Source organism: Lissotriton helveticus, chromosome 1_1 (genome assembly GCF_964261635.1).
Source record: "Lissotriton helveticus chromosome 1_1, aLisHel1.1, whole genome shotgun sequence".
Taxonomy (NCBI): Eukaryota; Metazoa; Chordata; class Amphibia; order Caudata; family Salamandridae; genus Lissotriton; species Lissotriton helveticus.
Genome location: NC_136057.1, coordinates 770,680,880 through 770,700,244, shown reverse-complemented (window position 1 = coordinate 770,700,244; position 19,365 = coordinate 770,680,880). Strand labels below are relative to the sequence as shown.

The window sequence follows — 19,365 nt, the reverse complement described above, 5'->3', positions numbered from 1 at the left end:
GTAAGTATAGGGTACTCATATCATTTTTGAAAATGTCACTGTTACACACACATATAGATTATATGAGTTTTCTTTGCATATATATTAATAAGGCAGGCATTATTTAAAGGCACATCAAAGGAAAGATTCACGAATTACAGCTTTAGCTAAAATTCATGTAGAACTTACTTTTCTTTTGTCAGTTTCAGTGTACGCGTTTCACATTTAATGTACTATTTTTCTCTAACACGTCAAACATTAATTTTGCATAAAAAATCTCTTTGTTATTATTATCACATTATCTAATCACATGATCAAATGTCATTAAAGTTGTTACAAATTTCCATCTATTTAAGAAATATAAAATGTAATCATGAGCTCATTTTAACATGCTCTTACAATGCAGTATCTAAATCATAATTGCATTTTGTCATGTTCCAGAAAGGCAGAGCTTAACACACGTTGGTCATTTACTATATAAAGTAGCACACAGATCATTTTGCTTAGCAAACTCTTGTAAATTAGTAAGAGGAAAAACCTCTACTCTATCACTTTCATCCACCAAACCTTCCCCCTTATTTCACAAAACAGTTAAAAACCCACCACCCTTCTGTTGATGATCATCCTACCTCCAGAGGTACATTTGACATAGGTTGTGTAAACTCCCTTAGGTCTCACTTGTGTCATGTTGGCACTATACTAACACCACGACTAGTACTTCTATTACTAATAATTAAAGTAATAATATTACATACACGTCTGCCCTTTCGAACTGCTGTCAATAAAAGGCCTTGCTCTCACCCAATGTAATGTAACTCAGATACTATATTTCCTATTATAATACATCACAACACAACGTCAGAGCACAGTTGTAATGTGTATGCACTCGTATGAGCTCTTGGCTCGGCACTCAATCACAGCAATGTAAGATTCGTGGACCTGTTCTTGTACAGAGTGTTTTGGCCTTTAGCAACGCCACTTGGTGTCATTGGAGTTCCTTGCAAAGGGCACAGAGACCCATTGTGAGACGAAGGCAAGTGGGCATCTTGCCCTCTGCTAATGAGGCAAGTCATGGTGACATTTTGGATTGTCAGTGACTGCGAGTACTTCAACAATGCTGTCTGGACTTCAGTCCTGCTCTGGGCAGGAAGTGATTATTTACAATATACAGGTAGCTATTTCACGAAGCAAACGCCATCATGTTTCTCTTGGCGTCTAATGACTGCCAGAAATATACTGCATGCCTCATGGACACCTGAAATGGTGTTTTTTGTCTGCTTCAGCGATTAAATCTCGAAACAATGGAAATCACTTCCTACACAAAAGCCACTCCCTAGTTAGGAGGATCCTGCTATCAGCAAAATCACAGCTCGGCACTGACCGGGCTAAAAAGTGCACAACTAAAGGGCCAAACATATTTTGAAGGCCCCTGTTCGGAACAGGGCACCCCAGATGTATTATCCAAATTTAGCTCTTTCATGCCCTCCTTGGCCAGGTCAGTAAACACTTGTCCAAATTCTTAATGTGTTTACATCTAATATTCATGGATAGTAACGTATGGAGGTATGTGTTTTTTTTTTAACCAAATCCACCCTTCCCCCCTCCCGCCCACTGCTGCTTCCATGCAGCAGCCGCGACTGACCACTTTGCCCATGCCTTGAAACGTCTCTGGCGAAGACACCAATGCTAAAACACCATTTGCCCGACCCATGCAAATGCAGTTTTTAATTCTATCAGCGCAATGATTGTGTTTGCAAGGCCAGCATGCTGCAGTAGGTAATCGGCACTAAAGTGCAATACATGAACTAATACAATGACCCGGCAGTCAGCTGCTGAAATGCTAGGGCCTTCCTCTGAGATAAGACACCTTCCCATCAAACATGAATTCCACTATAGGCGGGCGCGCCGCCGCCGTCTGGTGCTGGCCAGACAAGGGTATCAGCAGACCAGTGACTTCATGCAGCGCATCGCTGACAGTGTCCGACGGGGGAGGAATTGTTACCAAAAAAACACATTCTGTCCTACTGAAACATGAGCGCGTGCTAAAGCTTCTCTCTATGATCGTGTGTGTAAAGAACTCTGCTTTTCTGGAAGTCTATCACAACTAATCTGATTACCTTTTTTTTCTTGTTTAGAGCAGTTTACAAAGACGCCGAATTGTACCTCCTGGATTCTCCCTTTGGCTACTTAGACATGTTCACCGAAAAGGAAATATTTGAAAGGTATCTTCTCTGCGCTTCTTGCGTTGCTCTGCTTTTACAGTGCGCGCTGCACGTCATCTGCATATCGAATAAATATAATTATACAGCGCGTCTTGTATGGGAGGTACATGGGAGGCAGGGGCGCTGGGCGCAGGTGTGCGGAGGGTGCTGCTACACCCTATGTGTCTTAGATGGAGATCTAACGGAGGAATAACAATGACGAGGCCTTTATTAGCCTGGAAGCATTTACTGTGCCTTGAAGGTCAAACTGTGTCGTGACAGGCAACTTCGAGTGTCAAAGTGGTATTAATTATTTTAGCATGGAGAGCTGTGTTTCCCATTCCTTTGTCTGATTGAAAATGTGGGGTATTTTGCCATGGCAACTAGTACTAGTGTTGCAGGGATATATGTGGAAGAAGAAGGTCACGGTATTCTAGCGCTTTTCTAACACATCTGTAAAGGAAGCCGTGCTTGATTTACAAAGTAAAGCTCAGCTATCTCGAAATATGCGTGGGATGTACATTCAAGGCTCCAGGGTGAGAAGACGTCCATGGCCCGCACCAGCACTTTGAAAGTTATTCCAGCAGCACTTCGGAGGGGATGGGGTCCTTGTACACCGCACACGCCTGGGGGTCAGGTAAAGACTCGTGGAGGGAGAGCACTGCAATACACCGGCCCTTCCGAACATGAGGTTCCTCCCTTCATTTAGAAACGATGGAACCGCTATGTTTTCAACAGCAGAGCACGAGCTCCTCTGACATAAAACTTTGCACTTTTTACTGAGATCTCACTTGAGGATTTAGGTAATAATTGCTGCTGGATCACTGGCCCAGGAGGAAGGATATGTGCATACGCCAAACCTCCCGCCGACATCACATGAACTCTTGTCATGGTAGAGTTCAATCGAAACGCATAGCAGTTCGGAAAAAATAAAAATAGACAAGGTTAACCGATAACGGTGCAGTGGGAACCTATCTTCCTGTGCTGCCATGTCTTAGACATGTTGGTCCTTGAAATTACCTGCTTTCCATATATAGACAGTGAATGGATAATGTAGCGCATAGTAAATTCCAAACCTGCAAGATGGCAGAATTAATTCTGGAACTACTGTCCAACTATTTAGAATTTCCAACTGGAAACTCAGCTATACAGGCGTCCGCAGGGGAGGGCAAGGGGGGGGCACTTGCCCCCCCCTGGAACACCGGTCCGTCACTATTGACAGCCCTCACAGTGGTGTTTGTCTGCAGGGCCGTCAATTTTAAAAGCGTGAGAAAGCGCTTGCAATGACGGTCCTGCTGATGGGCAAGAGAGAAGGTCCAGGCCTGGCTGCTCCCACAGCTTGAAGCAGAGGCGCACCTAGAGTCAAATTTCGGGGGGGGGAGGTCACATTTTCAAGCTAAGGAAGAGTGGAGCTGCAGCCAGGGGCCCTAGGAAGGGGTGAAAACCATCAAAGCCTCATTAACGCCAGCACCGAATTACACAATTCGCCCAGAGATGCAATGGGTGTGTCTGCCTGTTTTTTGCGAGATCAATTGGAAAGTCCTTCTGTGCACTCGTGATTTATTTGTACTCAAGCTATATTCCTTTCTTTTGTTGGTGCTACTACATCCTGGTACCTACTCTTTAGGTGCCCTTTCGTATACCCTATCGTGTGTGGTGCAGACACTTCTGTTCCGATGGATGTGTGCACTTTTCAGCAAACATTAAAGTTACATCAATTTCTTTTCCATGGTAATAATCAGTTTTAATTCATATTTTGGTTTCCATTGTTAACTGTTGTTATACGTTTTTTAATATATCCATTATTTCTAAAATAAAATAAAATAATGGATATATTAAAAAACAGTTAACAATGGAAACCAAAATATGAATTAAAATATTTTGTTGACAACTGAAAAAGAGTTAAAACTGAACAGAAGTGTCTGCACCACACACGATATGCCTGTTTTTTGCACCATAAGCACTAGTATTACAGAAGGGTCTGCAATGAGATGGATTAAAGAGTTTAGGCCTTGAGCTCCAAAGGCGCAGTCCCTCATGTTCATTGAAGTATCGAGTGTAGCCCCTGGACCACTGTCTGTACTCACTGTCGCCTGACATGATTCAGGAAGGGAAAGCTGTCCCACTGTCCCAACTTTTCTTTTCTGAATCATGTACCAACTGCAGCTCAGTGTTGGTATCCGATCAACGGTTTGCGACTGCCATTGCGTTTGAAAACCATTGATATATGTCATTGTAAATTGCAATTTGAAGATAGCACCCTTTCCACTGCCCCTCCATATTCCAATATGAAGTAAGATGCAGAACCCCTTTTGTCAATCATGAAGGTTATACACAACTCTAAAAAGGGGTTTTGCAGTAGCAACCACTGTGATGCTGCAAATTGTAAGCTTTATGACCACAACATCCTTTTGTATTTGAGGGCCCTAGTTATTTAGATAAAGCAGGATGTGCAGTGAAAGGAATGATGTTACAAATGAGTAGTGCCTTTAATGCTCTGGAAATGCTAGGATATCCAATCTACCTCTCTACCCCTCTCTCTCTCTACCTCTCTCTACCTCTCTCTCTACGTCTCTCTCTCTACCTCTCTCTCTCTACCTCTACCTCTCTCTCTACCTCTCTCTCTCTACCTCTCCCTCTCTCTCTCTCTCTCTCTCTCTCTCTCTCTCTCTCTCTACCTCTCTCTCTACCTCTCTCTCTACCTCTCTCTCTCTACCTCTCTCTCTCTCTCTCTCTCTCTCCCTCTCTACCTCTCTACCTACCTCTCTCTCTACCTCTCTCTCTACCTCTCTCTCTCTTTCTCTCTACCTCTCTCTCTCTCTCTCTCTCTCTCTCTCTCTCTCTCTCTCTCTATCTCTCTCTCTACCTCTCTCTCTGCCTCTCTCTCTCTACCTCTCTCTCTCTACCTCTCTCTCCACCTCTCTCTCTACCTCTCTACCACTACCTCTCTACCTCTACCTCTCTCTCTACCTCTCTCTCTCTACCTCTCTCTCTTCCTCTCCCTCTCTACCTCTCTCTCTACCTCTCTCTCTCCCTCTCTACCTCTCCCTCTACCTCTACCTCTCACCCTCTCTACCTCTACCTCTCTCTCTCTCCCTACCTCTACCTCTACCTCTCTCTCTCTACCTCTCTCTCTACCTCTATTACTCTACCTCTCTCTCTCTCTACCACTCTCTCTCTCTCTCTCGCTCTATCTGTACGTCTCTCTACCTCTCTCTCTCTCTACTGCTCTCTCTCTCTCTCTCTCTCTCTCTCTACCTCTCTACCTCTACCTCTCTACCTCTACCTCTCTCTCTACCTCTCTCTCTACCTCTCTCTCTTCCTCTCCCTCTTCCTCTCCCTCTCTACCTCTCTCTCTCTCTACCTCTCTCTACCTCTCTCTCTCCCTCTCTACCTCTCCCTCTACCTCTACCTCTACCTCTCACCCTCTCTCCCTCTACCTCTCTCTCTCTCTCTCCCTACCTCTACCTCTACCTCTCTCTCTACCTCTCTCTCTACCTCTATTACTCTACCTCTCCCTCTCTCTCTCTACCACTCTCTCTCTCTCTCGCTCTACCTGTACGTCTCTCTACCTCTCTCTCTCTCTCTACTGCTCTCTCTCTCTCTCTCTCTCTCTGTACCTCTCTCTCTCTCTACCTCTATCTCTACCACTCTCTCTATGTCTCTCTTTACCTCTCTTTACCTCTACTCTTTATCTCTCTCTACACCTCTCTACCTCTCGCTATCTCTCTCTCTCTCTCTCTCTCTCTCTCTACCTTTCTCTCTACCTCTACCTCTCTCTCTACCTCTCTCTCTCTACCTCTCCCTCTCTCTCTCTCTCTCTCTCTCTCTCTCTCTACCTCTCTCTACCTCTCTCTCTACCTCTCTCTCTACCTCTCTCTCTCTACCTCTCACTCTCTCTCTCTCTCTCTACCTCTCTCTCTCTCTCTTTCTCTCTCTCTCCCTCTCTCTCTCTCTCTCTCTCTCTCTCTCTCTCTCTCTCTCTCTCTCTCTCTACCTCTCTCTCTACCTCTCTCTCTGCCTCTCTCTGCCTCTCTCTCTCTACCTCTCTCTCTCTACCTCTCTCTTCACCTCTCTCTCTACCTCTCTACCACTACCTCTCTACCTCTACCTCTCTCTCTACCTCTCTTTCTACCTCTCTCTCTTCCTCTCCCTCTTCCTCTCCCTCTCTACCTCTCTCTCTCTCTACCTCTCTCTCTACCTCTCTCTCTCCCTCTCTACCTCTCCCTCTACCTCTACCTCTACCCCTCACCCTCTCTCCCTCTACCCCCCTCTCTCTCTCCCTACCTCTACCTCTCTCTCTCTACCTCTCTCTCTACCTCTATTACTCTACCTCTCTCTCTCTCTCTCTCTCTACCACTCTCTCTCTCGCTCTACCTGTACGTCTCTCTACCTCTCTCTCTCTCTCTACTGCTCTCTCTCTCTCTCTCTCTCTACCTCTCTCTCTCTCTACCCCTCTTTCTCTCTCTACCTCTACCGCTCTACCTCTCTACCTTTCTCCCTACCTCTACCTCTTGCTCTACCTCTCTCTCTACTTCTCTCTACCTCTCACTCTACCCCTCTCTACCCATCTCTACCTCTCTCTCTACCTCTCTCTCTCTACCTCTCTCTCTCTACCTCTCTCTCTCTCTACCTCTCTCTCTACCTCTTTATCGCTTTACCTCTCTCACCCTCTCTACCTCTCCCACTCTCTCTCTCTACCTCTAACTCTCTACCTCTCTCTCTACCTGTCTACCTCTCTCTCTCTCTCTCTCTCTCTCTCTCCCTACCTCTCCCTCTATACCTCTCTCTCTACCTTTACACCTCTACCCCTCTCTCTACCTCTCTCTCTCTCTACCTCTCTACCTCTCTCTCTCTACCTCTCTCTCTACTTCTCTCTACCTCTGTCTCTCTACCTCTCTACACCTCTCTCTCTACCTCTCTACACCTGTCTACCTCTCAACCAGTTGAATTCCGGGAAGCCCAAACCATCAGTATTTCAAATCTGCGCATGAAACGTGGATAGGATGAGCCGTGCAGCTAAGAAAGGGATGTTCTTTTTACATCATTTGTATTTAATAGAATTGGGAAGCAGGAGAGCAGTCTCACAGTTGAGATAGGGATTCACATACACTGGTGACAGCTTTTGAATTGGCTTTAAAACCATTCAAAGATGGCTGCAGCATCTACGTGGGATGTGGTGGACTAAGTGGCAGCCGGAGCCATATAGCACTGCTTGTAATTTTTAAAAAAAAGGCAGCATTAACATAGCCAATAGGTCTCCCCTTTGGGACCTTATAAGTGTTTAGTTGTCTAGTACAATATCCGGATGTACGGCTTTACAACGCGTGCATTTACACCGCGTGCCGTTACAACGTGCTTTTTTCAACGCAAGTCGTTACCACGACTTGCGTTGGAGGGGTGCGGACTTCGGAATTTTTTAATTTACTATTCTAACACCAGCCTACGTACAGTAGGGAAGGTGTTGGATAGTAAATTAAAAAATTCCTTGTCCTGCAGCGCCCTCCAGCGCAAGTCATGGTAACGACTTGCGTTGGAAAAACCACGTTGTAACGGCACGGCGGTGTAACAGCCGCGTCGTAAAGGCTGTTCCCCACAATATCCTTGGTGCAACAACTTCAAGTGTTGCATGGCTAAACACTTAGAAGGTCCCAAAGGCGCGACCTATTGGCTATGTCAATGCTTGTTTGTTTTTTCCTCATTCATTGTGGTTGCCAGGTAATCTGCTGTGAAGCCTCACATGATTTTTCTCACACCCCATGGGTTTCTTTGTTTATTTAAGCTCTTTGTCTTATTAGATTTTTGTATTTGTTTATTTAATACTCAATCATGTCGGAGGATGGTGATGAAGTAAAAATCTTGCCCCCCCCTGGAAAAATTTCTGCGGACGCCCATAGCCTATGCCTAGGAGACGTGTGGGTATCAAATTGTGACTTGCACCTCAAGAGAGCTGCATGTGTACTAAACAGATTAGCTGACCCTTATAGTTCTGTGGTAATAAACACTGTGAATACCATCACTATACCCCCCAAAATATATCACGTTTACTATCTTTTACTCACATTTCTCCACAGCCTGGTGTAAGGCAAGGTTTTTATATTTCATTCCCCCAAAAAATACTTTAAAGACGCTTTCGAATTATGAACATTGTTGTTGTTCTTATACAGGGCAGGAAACTAGCTCACATTTGTACAACTAAATCGTATAGATTACAGCAAATTCCTCTATGAATGTTGTGATATTGGAAGTTATGTAACTGTTCTGGCCATGTTTTTGCACTCATAACATTAAACCAGATCTGTAATATGATTTCATTGATTTGAAGGTTGTGAAGATTAATGGAAACCCATATTGGCTCATACACAAATCTTAATTGTCCTTGTTTTCAGAAGAAAGTAATTTGCAAAGTGTGTGCATAGGAGCTACGTTTTGAATTTTGCAGGTAATATGGAGGATTGGCAGTCAAAAGTATAGGGTGTTGTTATGTATCACAAATAGATATCTCCCAGTAGACAAACGATTTCTCCTATATTTCTGCACATTAGCTGTTGTAAGTGCCAAACATTGGAAAGCCACTCTGCCAGTAAAGAATACAAGGCCAGTGTGTTATGGTCTGGCTTGACAGCATAGCTGTCACCAGACAATTATGTGAACATTAATAGCAGGGGACTTTGGTTCTGCCCACATGCTGGGAGCCAGGAGTACATTTTGATTAGGAAGAAATTGTGTGCTTCCACAAAAAGTGCTTGCTCTACAGCAACTGTGATCATTATGTTTAGCCACCTGCCTAAGCTTCACTGTTCAAAGGCACACACATTACATTGGGATGTTATTATGGTATCTTAGCTAACTAGATAATTTATGTTCTTTGCCTATAGCAGCAGCACAAATGCGAGGAGGGCAGTCATTAACCTACGTGGATTTTTAGATCTGGCTTGACAGTACAACTGTCACCTGACATTTTATCATATCCCAATATTATTCTAAAGTTATTTGCTTTCACACAAATACATATCCATGTTCATGCTGCATACTTGTTATACATCCAATGACCGTACAGCATTCCTTTAAAGCTAGGCATATTGGCATTGTAAATGCTTATTTTTGTATTTTGTACTAGTGATTAGCCTACCTTTAAAAGTAAGCCTATATTAATGGAAACAATGTCCAACATGCACTAGAATTTAATTGAGTAAGAGTTGAGGAATTCTCTTTGAGTGACATGATCGGTGTTTTTTTACAATATGTAGTTATGCGATATGTGTATTTGATTCCCTCCAATGCACTTCTTACCAATAGGAAATGCTACCTGAATTCTGCTGGTAAGTTCAAATTCCTGTTAGGCCAGCTTTTGTAACAGTGAAATTGGTTGAATTAAACTGAAATATTTAACAAAGTTATAACAAATAAATGCTTCTAATCGAAATTACAACATAGAAATAACAATTTGTTTCTTTGTTCAGCTGTGTTTGCAAGTTAATGGCGAACAAAACCAGAATCCTGGTCACCTCAAAACTGGAACAGCTGAAGAAAGCTGACAAGATATTGATACTGCATGAAGGCAGTAGTTATTTCTATGGGACCTTTTCTGAACTGCAAAACCAACGTCCCGATTTTAGCTCCCATCTGATGGGGTTTGAATCTTTTGATCACTTCAGCCCAGAGAGAAGAAACTCAATACTTACAGAGACCCTCCGGCGATGCTCTGTTGACGGGGATGCGGGACTTTTAAGAAACGAGGTCAGAAAAATGTCTTTCAAGCAAACAACTGATTTCAGTGAGAAAAGGAAAAACTCAATCATTAATACGCGAAAATCTAGCCGAAAATTCTCCATTGTGCAGAAGGGTCCACCACAAATGAGCGACATAGAAGAGGAAGACCAACTGGAGCCACCACCAAGGAAGTTGTCACTTGTACCTGATTCTGAGCAAGGGGAGGTCATTCTGCCACGCAGCAACATCTTAACGACCGGGCCCACTTTTCCAGGGCGGAGAAGGCAGTCTGTTCTGCACCTGATGACCCGCACATCAATTTCTCAAGGTCAAAGCATGTACAAAAAAGGAAGTGTGTCCATACGGAAAATGTCCATGGCCCCACAATCCCAAATTGCCTCTGACATGGACATCTACTCCAGGCGGTTGTCGCAAGACAGTGTCCTGGAACTCAGTGAAGAGATAAACGAAGAAGATCTGAAGGTTTGCACATCTTCATAAGCTTTTAAAGTCCATCTCTTTTTCTCTTGAACTTTACATATGTTTTATACCACTGTGGCTTCTCCAATTGACCATTGCAAATTAATATGCATTTACAAAAAATTATAACTTACATACAATTCCAAATTAATTCAAGGAAATGAGTTCTATAACGAGCTAAATGAGACTATTTCACTTTGTAAAACAATTAAGTGATTTAATCTGAGGCTCCAGACCTGGAATTTGCTGTTAGCTGTTCTGCATTTCAGATGCTCATCCTGGTATCTTTCCTCTGCTAGAAATCTCTCCTCTCTGTTTTCAAAATGGCATATCTGGGCTTATATGATAAGACATGCCCAACCCGAAAAGAGCAGCTGTGTCTCTTCTATTGTTTCCAGGTGTTAGTGTCCCTTCACAAAGAAAAATAGGCTACAATGTTGTTTGACCTTGTAATCAATGTTCAAACTGAATTCCAGCAGAAGAGCTGAATAATAAAATATATGCAGTCTATTTATACAATAATAGTGTGACTCAAAACAAGCATGATACTTTGTAATATGTGCAAAGCAAAATCAGCTTACAATGTGCTTAGCATGTGCAGTTAGGCTAAAAAAGGGCAAAACCACACTGGCTCTATAGGGGATTCACGACAACCTGAACAATCTTAACTACCTCCAAAGCCCCCAAACAGAGCGGAGGATATTTTCACAACATTTGACAGACTCTGCCCTCTCTTTTTTTATTTGTGTCGCTTGTCTTTTTCACCCTGGGTTTCCCTTTCCTAGCTTCCTAGCTCCCTCCTCTTTCAACACTTGTTGTTTTTGATACTTTCAAAGGACACACCTGGTTTGATTCTTTCTCTGGTTAATTTGTGAGACTACTAGTTTTTGATCACTGTGAATTGTAAATAGCACTGCCACCCTGTAGTGTAGAGTAGCAATGCATAGAAATTTATATACAAATATGTGCTCTTCATTAGTGAACACTACATCGCAGTGCATGAACAGTCCACAAAGGAGATACCTCTCTTATTACTCATTGACTTTATGCTTGTCTTTGACAGTGTAGACTGATCTGCTGCCTTTTAGATAGGTTTGTGCTATAGAAATACTGCATACATACATAGGTACATCCTATTTAATTTCTATTTCACTATACTTATAAAACACATGGCTACCCGATACCGGGCTTCTTAGCACTAGGGAAAAGAACAGCGAGGGAAGAAAAACAGAAACAAACTGTGGAAGATACCTTTTTTGCTGCTTACTAACATTTAAAAAGTTGTGCAAATGCATTTGGTTTTATTTGTGAATATATACTAAGTTATCAATATATCAAAAACTAAATAGCATGATGCCAGAATATTGTAGCAAGAATACAACAAGAAAATGAGTGTAAAGTTGACCATATATAGGTAAATATGGATTTGCCCAAACCAGTTCTGGATGCACTCGACATGCTGTTAAAACCATCCAGTTTATTAAATCATGCCAACCAACAGAATTATTCCGGTCTTTAAAAGTACATATGCCCACCCATCTCGAAGCATGCTAGAGCGCTCTGAGAGACTTTCTATCAGCTGTCTTTGAAGAAGTGGTGAAGACTTCGAAATGCGTCGACATATGTACTTTTAAAGACCAGGATAATTCACAAAATGGCCTTTTCCAATGCATGTACATGTTTTGAAATTCGCAATTAAGGAAATCACAATTTTTTGCAATTCCCTTAATTGCGGCTCAGGTAGAGAATCGCAAATTGCGATTCCCTAAATGCAATGCATCATGCATTTGCGAATTGCATTTTCACAATTTGGAATAGCAAATTACCATCAACTTAAAGTTGAAAAATGCAAAAAAGACATTTTTGAATGTACACTGTGGTGCACACACATGCCCATATGTCTGCACCACAAGTGCATACGTACCCTTTCTGGGGGGTGCATCAGGGTTGCTTTTTGGCCCCCTTGCACCTTTCACATTGCATACGCAATTTGCAAGTACCTATTTGGTACTCGTAAATTGCGCATGCAATTCCATTCATTCCTATGGGCCTTTAGGCCAACAGGAATGAATGGGAAGCAATTACTTAATTGCTAATTGCAATTTGTGGGTCGTAATTAAGAAATGAGTAGGAATCGCAATTTGTTTTGCGATTCCTACATGCGTAAGGATTTGCCATTCCTTAAAATTCGCAATTTAGGAATTGCAAATCCTTACTTTGATGCATGTAGCCCTAGATGTCTAAAGGTTTGGTGTGAAGGAATCAATGCAGAGAAATGTATTAAGGAGGTCACTAAAGCAAGGTATTTTTTGATAATAATTTAATAACCAAAAAGCTGAGTTATTGCACAGTGACCATTTGGACTGCCCAAAGTATTAATGGAAAACAAATATTCTATGTAATAGTTTAACATATTTTGTGTGTTCTCTTTTGTAGGAATGCTTTATGGAGGACAGAGACACTGCCACAATGACTACCACGTGGAGCACATATCTTAGATATGCATCGTCCCACAAGAACCTGGTTTTCATTCTCGTTTTATGTGTGGTTATATTTTTAATTGAGGTAAACTAACTTTTTCATAGTGAGTATGTATAAGAACTGTTCGGATACATAAGCATTAGGGTCCTAAAAGGCCACCGAGGAGCTGTTATGACATAACAGTACACCAGAAAGCCGGTGTGTGATTTGTAAATGTTACCAGACACTTGATAAGGTATAATTGAAACATGGTACACATTATTTGATATGTTTTTTATTGCATCGATTAACTTCATTTGGTAAAACGTGCAAAATATGTAATTTTCTAAAACTAGAAACCTGCTTTTTGACAGCAATAAATTGAATACTTTGAAATAGCATTGCTAAACTTTAGTGATAATAATAACAGAAAATATTTCATTGATGTAAGGCAGATTACTCTGTTGTACAGACATAATTCGACAAAACCTCTATAAACCTACATACACACAAACACGCACACGCGCACACACACACACACACACACTCTCTTTCTCTGAAGAATTAGACGTGGGATTAAAGCGGGTGCTGATGAAGATTACAAAGTAATGGAAATAAGAAAGCAAATAACATATTTTTTCCGAAGGTTTCTTTTACTCTCAGCAACTTAGGGTAAGTGTAAAAAAAAACACAGTCAAACTAGTTATGGTTAGAAATTTAATCAGAAAACTCTATAAAATGTCCTAGTTTTAGTTCACTCTGTAATCTATAACTCTCACACCACCCATGCAAACCATAACGCATACACCATATGCAGTGATCATCATTACTGCCACTATCAATAACATCACGGACGCCACAAACTGTTGCTTTTTTCCACAAATGTTTAGCCCCACAGGAAATATAGATATGCTTCTTTATATTCTTTATGAGTAAATCTAGCTTTTTAAGGCGTACCGCAGACTTAGAATGTAATTAATGTCTACGAGGCTATGTATTGCTAGTCAGAGTAAATGACATTGTATTATTGATGACATCACTGTTGACATTTTACGTTATAGTAGAACATGACTGATTCCTGATCCACTTTGTACAATTTGTTATGTGCTATAACGTAACATGCCTATGTATAGTGTGTGGGGCAATAAAAATGCATTACTGGCTATGTGCAGTTCATCCAAATTCACAAAGCCATTTTATTCCATTGACTGACTGATTGTTTAACTGCACGTGCTCTCTATACAGGTCGGCGCCTCCCTGGTTGGACTCAAACTCATTCAAGAGTAAGTAATGCCACATTTTCTTTATTTTAAAGGGTGGTCATATTGATTAAGAGTATATAGGTATATTACTACATCAAGAAATTGTTAATTATACTGTAACCATAGTTCAATATTTTAACCTTAAATACATAGATATAACTAAATGACAATAATAACAAGAAAAGCTTTAGAGTAGATATTTATTTAGCATAATAAAATTAAACAGAAATGTAACATTACAGACATTATGAGCTAGCCATATTGTATTACAATAAATACAGTCACAAAGCAGCAATGTAATCTTTATCTTGTAGCTGCTGCAGGAACAATAATGGATTAGTACACAAAAGGTGTCGGGGAAAAGAAGCAAACATAAAGGAAGGCTCCAATAAAATATAGATCTAGATAAAAGAGCAAATTATGTATGTAGTTGAAAAATGGTCAATGATAACATTAATTAAAAAGACAACGAAAAAGAATTTAAGGTGGTTTATAAACGTCATCATGTGACAGTAGATTGTGTATACATACGTTTAGATGACTCTAAATGTTAACATTATTATTGCCATATATAGTAAAGGTGTAGGCTCTATCAGGTCTTTAATGTGCATAATTCCCATTCCACCAGGATAATTATGATAATTTAGACGTGTCTTTTGGACATGAGGTAATTTGTTGAAATAGAATAGCAATGAACAGATCAGTTATCCTATGTATTTATATTCCTTATTGTTTGTGCTGGGGTTCCATAAGAACAAGAGAACCTGCAAATGTATTTAGGCAGACAAGAACAAGAGCTGAAGTAGTTGATTAATCCTATAGCACATTAAAGAGCAATATATACGCATACAGGGCAACACTGACTCCTAATATGTATTTGGTATCCAGGACAATCCAGTAAAAGCCATGTTAATGCCTTTCCTATGTAGTGCCAATCAAAAGTTGCATTATAGGTATACTGTACCTAAATTGTAAAAACAATTTAAACACTATGGATTTTATACTTCAGCCAAGAAAACCCAGCCATTTCTTCTTGGAACCCAAATTGAATTATAAGGCCTTAGCAGGTCATAACCAATTTAATCGGGGTCCTATCCATGCAAGGGGCTGAGAGAGAACAGTGGTCCCTCTCGCAACCGCTGCAAGTATGCACCTGCATACAAACCCATGTTGTATGCAATCTGTTTAGAGCCCTTTACCCCAGTAGTACCCAGAAGCTGACCTGTTGTGTCAGGGAGGCACTGACATCTGCAGCTCAAGGTAATTTTAAATAGAAGCTTACAATGGACGAGGCAGTAAAATGGAGGCGTGTTCACATCAGCGGTCCAAACGCAGGAGGTCCAAGAGCGAACATGAAGGAGGAGGGCGGGTTATGAGTCAGAAAGGGATTTGGTGATTAACGAGGCTGTGCCATTGACATTATACGGATAATAAAGTCTCCGGCCTCACTGTCTAAGTTGTCATTAGCTCTCCGTGGGGAAAACACCACCACTTTTGTTACAGAAAGGCTAGAGCTGGTAATAACTTGAACGTTCTGTACAGTGTTCGTATTGTTAACCACTGCATTTCCTTTTTGAAGATGTCTATTTAGTTTTAGGTGATGTTAACAAACCTATACATACAAACCATGAAAGCAGAAACATTCTGGCAAGTGCCTTATAACATGTTTTCCTTACTCCTTAGGCATGCAAAACAAACAAACAGTTCAGTAACAAATGGAAACACCAGCTCCAGTGTCCCAGACACCTTGACAGTCCTGTTCACAAGCACAAGTTCCTATTACCTATTTTACATCTATGTGGGCGTGGCAGACACCCTGCTTGCACTGGGAATCTTCAGAGGTCTGCCCCTTGTGCACAGCCTTATAACAGTTTCCAAAGTGCTGCACAAACAAATGCTGCATGCTATTCTTCATGCCCCTATGTCTACTCTGAACACTTTAAAACCAGGTGAGTCACTATAATGATTGTTGATTTACGAAGTGTATTGCTCATGCTGTGAACCCTGATGGTTGAGCATTCGTCCCTCCCTCAGCCCTCAGGAGGCTCATATTTGCTTTAGAGATACTGAGAAAGGGTAAGGAGTGTCATCTACAGAATGGAAGCAGATGTCATAGAGACCTGTTTACTTTCGTTTCCTGCTGCTGCCACTGAGCCCAAGGTATCAAAGGCAGTATTATGTGATACCAGAGAGTAAGCGAAGAGCAGCACCTCCTCTCCGAGGGACTCCTAATTGCTGTGCCTGATATCTATTAGGTTGGAGGTTTCATATTTTGCTGGTACCTGCTGTCATTCACCTGTTCATGTTATGATATTGGCAAAAGATTGTTAACATCTCAAATTTGGAGCTATTCAGTTTCATGTGAAACTGCTCTTTCTCTCAGGTTGTTCCTCATTCATGCATAAATACCAAACCCTAACAGTTTGGATGTAGCCCACAAGACAATCCAAGGTAACAAACTATATGAAAGAGTTGATGCTATTGCTTGCTTACAGTCTCCAAGCTCCATGCATCAAAAGTAAACTGTGATGTGGTCTGCCCTTGGCTTTGTGAACTGGTGATTTCATTTTTAGGACTGGTGCTAAATACATTTGATCACATACTAATCTTTAGCGCAGCTATCTACAAATTAGCTGAATTCACCCAAAATGCAACATCTGTGCTTTCTCGATTTCAATACCTTTTGCCAACAAAGTTCCATGCCACACAGGCATAATTATGCCAGCTACATTTCTTTAATAAAAAATGTTCATCATTTTGTTACAGAAATAATTGTTTAATTGACAGTATACTGTCACCTATTGTTAGAAATCGGGGTAACTAGCTGGCAGTGGGTTGCACCCTGTACAAGTAGGAGCCTTTCTTTGTAGTCAGGATAAGAGAGTTACACACCCAGATAACCCATGCTCACCCCTAAGTAGCTTGGCCAGAGCAGTCAGGCTTATCTCAGAGGCAATGTGTACATTATTTATGCGTAACACACAGTAACACAACTAAAAACGGACACCACCACAGTTTAGAACAATAATGTTTCTTTATTTAAACCAAACAAGAACAAAATGACAAAATCCAACATACACAACTCAAAATATGACATTTTGAAAGGTTTTAAGCAATTCTGTCTCGAGATCTCTATGGATGCGGTGATCTTACACATCAGTTGTGCTGCATGCAGGAGAAGTGCTGCATCAAATCCGGACTGTAGAGGGAATTGATGTGTTAAAATCCAATACAGTTCTGGTCTGCGGGTGATGCGTCGGAAAAACTTGGCGTACAGGTGCGATGCGTGGAATTTTAGACACGGTGGGGATCGAACCAGCTATGGTAAACAGGTGCTGTGTTGAATTCTTCAGTTGAGGTCCCACTTTGCATCAATTATGTCAGCCACAAAGCAGGGCCGGCGTTGGAGAGTCAGTGCTGGGGTCTCAGACTTTGGAGACACAGTGCACTGAACTTAGGCTGCAGCAGTTTCTTCGGCCGCTGACAGATGCTGCGTCTATTTCTTTGGCCGCATGGCGGTATGTGGAAATTTCTTCCGTACGGCCATGCTGCATTGGAAAAACAGGCACTGGAAGGGAGATACTGCGGTTTTGATGGTTTCAAGCAGGTCTTTGCAGGAGGAACAACCTCCAAGGGCCCAGCACTGGATTTGGCACCACACAGCAGGTCAGACATTCCAACAGTGGAGTTCAGGGATGCTGCAGATCAAGTCTTTGATGGCCCTGAGACTTCTTAACAGGAGGCAAGCACACACAAACCCTTGGAAAAACTTTACAAGCAGGATACAAAGCAAAGTCCAATCATTTTAATCTCCAAAGCAGAAGCAGCAACTGCAGCCCAACCCAACATAGCAATACACAGCAAAAGGGCAGTACTCCTCCTCACAGCTCTTCAGCTCTTCTCCTTGTCAGAAGTTCCTCTTGATCCAGAAGTAGGCATACTTTAAAGGATTGTCTTTGTAATGCACAAGCTCTTCTCCTGCCTTGTCGTTGCTCCAGACACACTCCAGGCGGTGGGGTCAGGATTAGGGGGAGGCCAGGCACAGCCTAATTCAGGTGCAGAGGACAGCTCCTCCCACCACTACAGCTCAGGAAGGCCCATTAGCCTGGTGATGGGACATCAGGGTACGCATGGCAGACCTCAACTTTCTTTATGTAACTGTCTAGAATTAATGCACAACCAAGCACCTGTCAGTTTAAAACAGGAATTGAATCCAAAGGCAGGCAGAGGTGCGGGATGGTTAAACAAGAAAAATGCATTTTCAAACACACAATTTAAAAACCATGTTTACTAAAGGATGTGTTTTCAAATTCTGAGCTCAGAGAGCCCAAACTCCGAATCTCTAGCTGTTCCCAATTAAAAATTACAGTTGTAAAATGTTACAAGGCAGGTTCAATGATAGCCTATGGGAGAGTTAATCCTTGCGAAAGGTAAAAACGAAATTGACAGTATTTCACTATCAGGACATGTAAAATACACCAGTACCTGTCCTACCTTTCGCATACACTGCACCCTGCCCATGAGGGTACCATGGAACTACCTTAAGGGTGCCTTACATGTAGTAAAGAGGAAGGTTAGGGCCCGGCAAGTGGGTGCATTTGCCAGGTGGACATGGCTGTCTAAAACTGCACTCTCAGACCCTGCAATGGTAGGCCTGAGACAGTTTTACAGAGCTACTCATGTTAGTGTCACAACCAGTGCTGCAGCCCCACTAGTAACATTTGATTTACAGGCCCTGGGCACACATAGTACACTTTAGTAGGGCCTTACCGGTAAAACAGATATGCCAATCAGTGATAACCAATTACAATTGCAATTTACACAGAGAGCATATGCACTTTAGCACTGATCAGCTGTGATATAGTGCCCAGAGACCTAAAGCCAACAAAAGCAGGTCAGAAACATTTGAGGCAAAAAGTCAGGGGATACACCTGCAAAAAGGGCCAAGTCCAATAGCTATTACACAAATGTTAACTTTTCAATCTGATGGGGGGAAATGCACAAGCACATTCATGACTAGAGGAAGTAGTGCACGTGAGCACTTTTTGTATGTCCTCTTAAGTGCCTCTGTGAATTCGTCCCAAAAAGAACCACTGCCTATTAGTAAAAGTGAAAGGAGTGCATAGTTTCTATTTGTACTAATTGTATATGGATTTAGTTCTAAAATCCCCTTTTATTTCTATTTTAGATGTATGGATCTGATTCACAAAGACGTGCAAATAAAATAATTTTCTTTTGCATTTTCTTATTCGCTTTTGTGAATTGGCCCC

At 41.8% G+C, this 19,365-nt stretch overlaps 1 protein-coding gene across 1 annotated transcript in view; it reads left to right on the top strand.

Annotated features, from left to right (window-relative positions):
* Positions 1-19,365, top strand: part of CFTR (CF transmembrane conductance regulator) — a 1,176,514-nt gene that overhangs the window by 908,012 nt on the left and 249,137 nt on the right. The window contains exons 13-17 of the mRNA XM_078674337.1: positions 2,115-2,201; positions 9,644-10,376; positions 12,810-12,938; positions 14,079-14,116; positions 15,779-16,044. Coding sequence (XP_078530463.1) covers positions 2,115-2,201; positions 9,644-10,376; positions 12,810-12,938; positions 14,079-14,116; positions 15,779-16,044 — 1,253 coding nt within the window. The remainder of the gene's footprint in view (positions 1-2,114; positions 2,202-9,643; positions 10,377-12,809; positions 12,939-14,078; positions 14,117-15,778; positions 16,045-19,365) is intronic.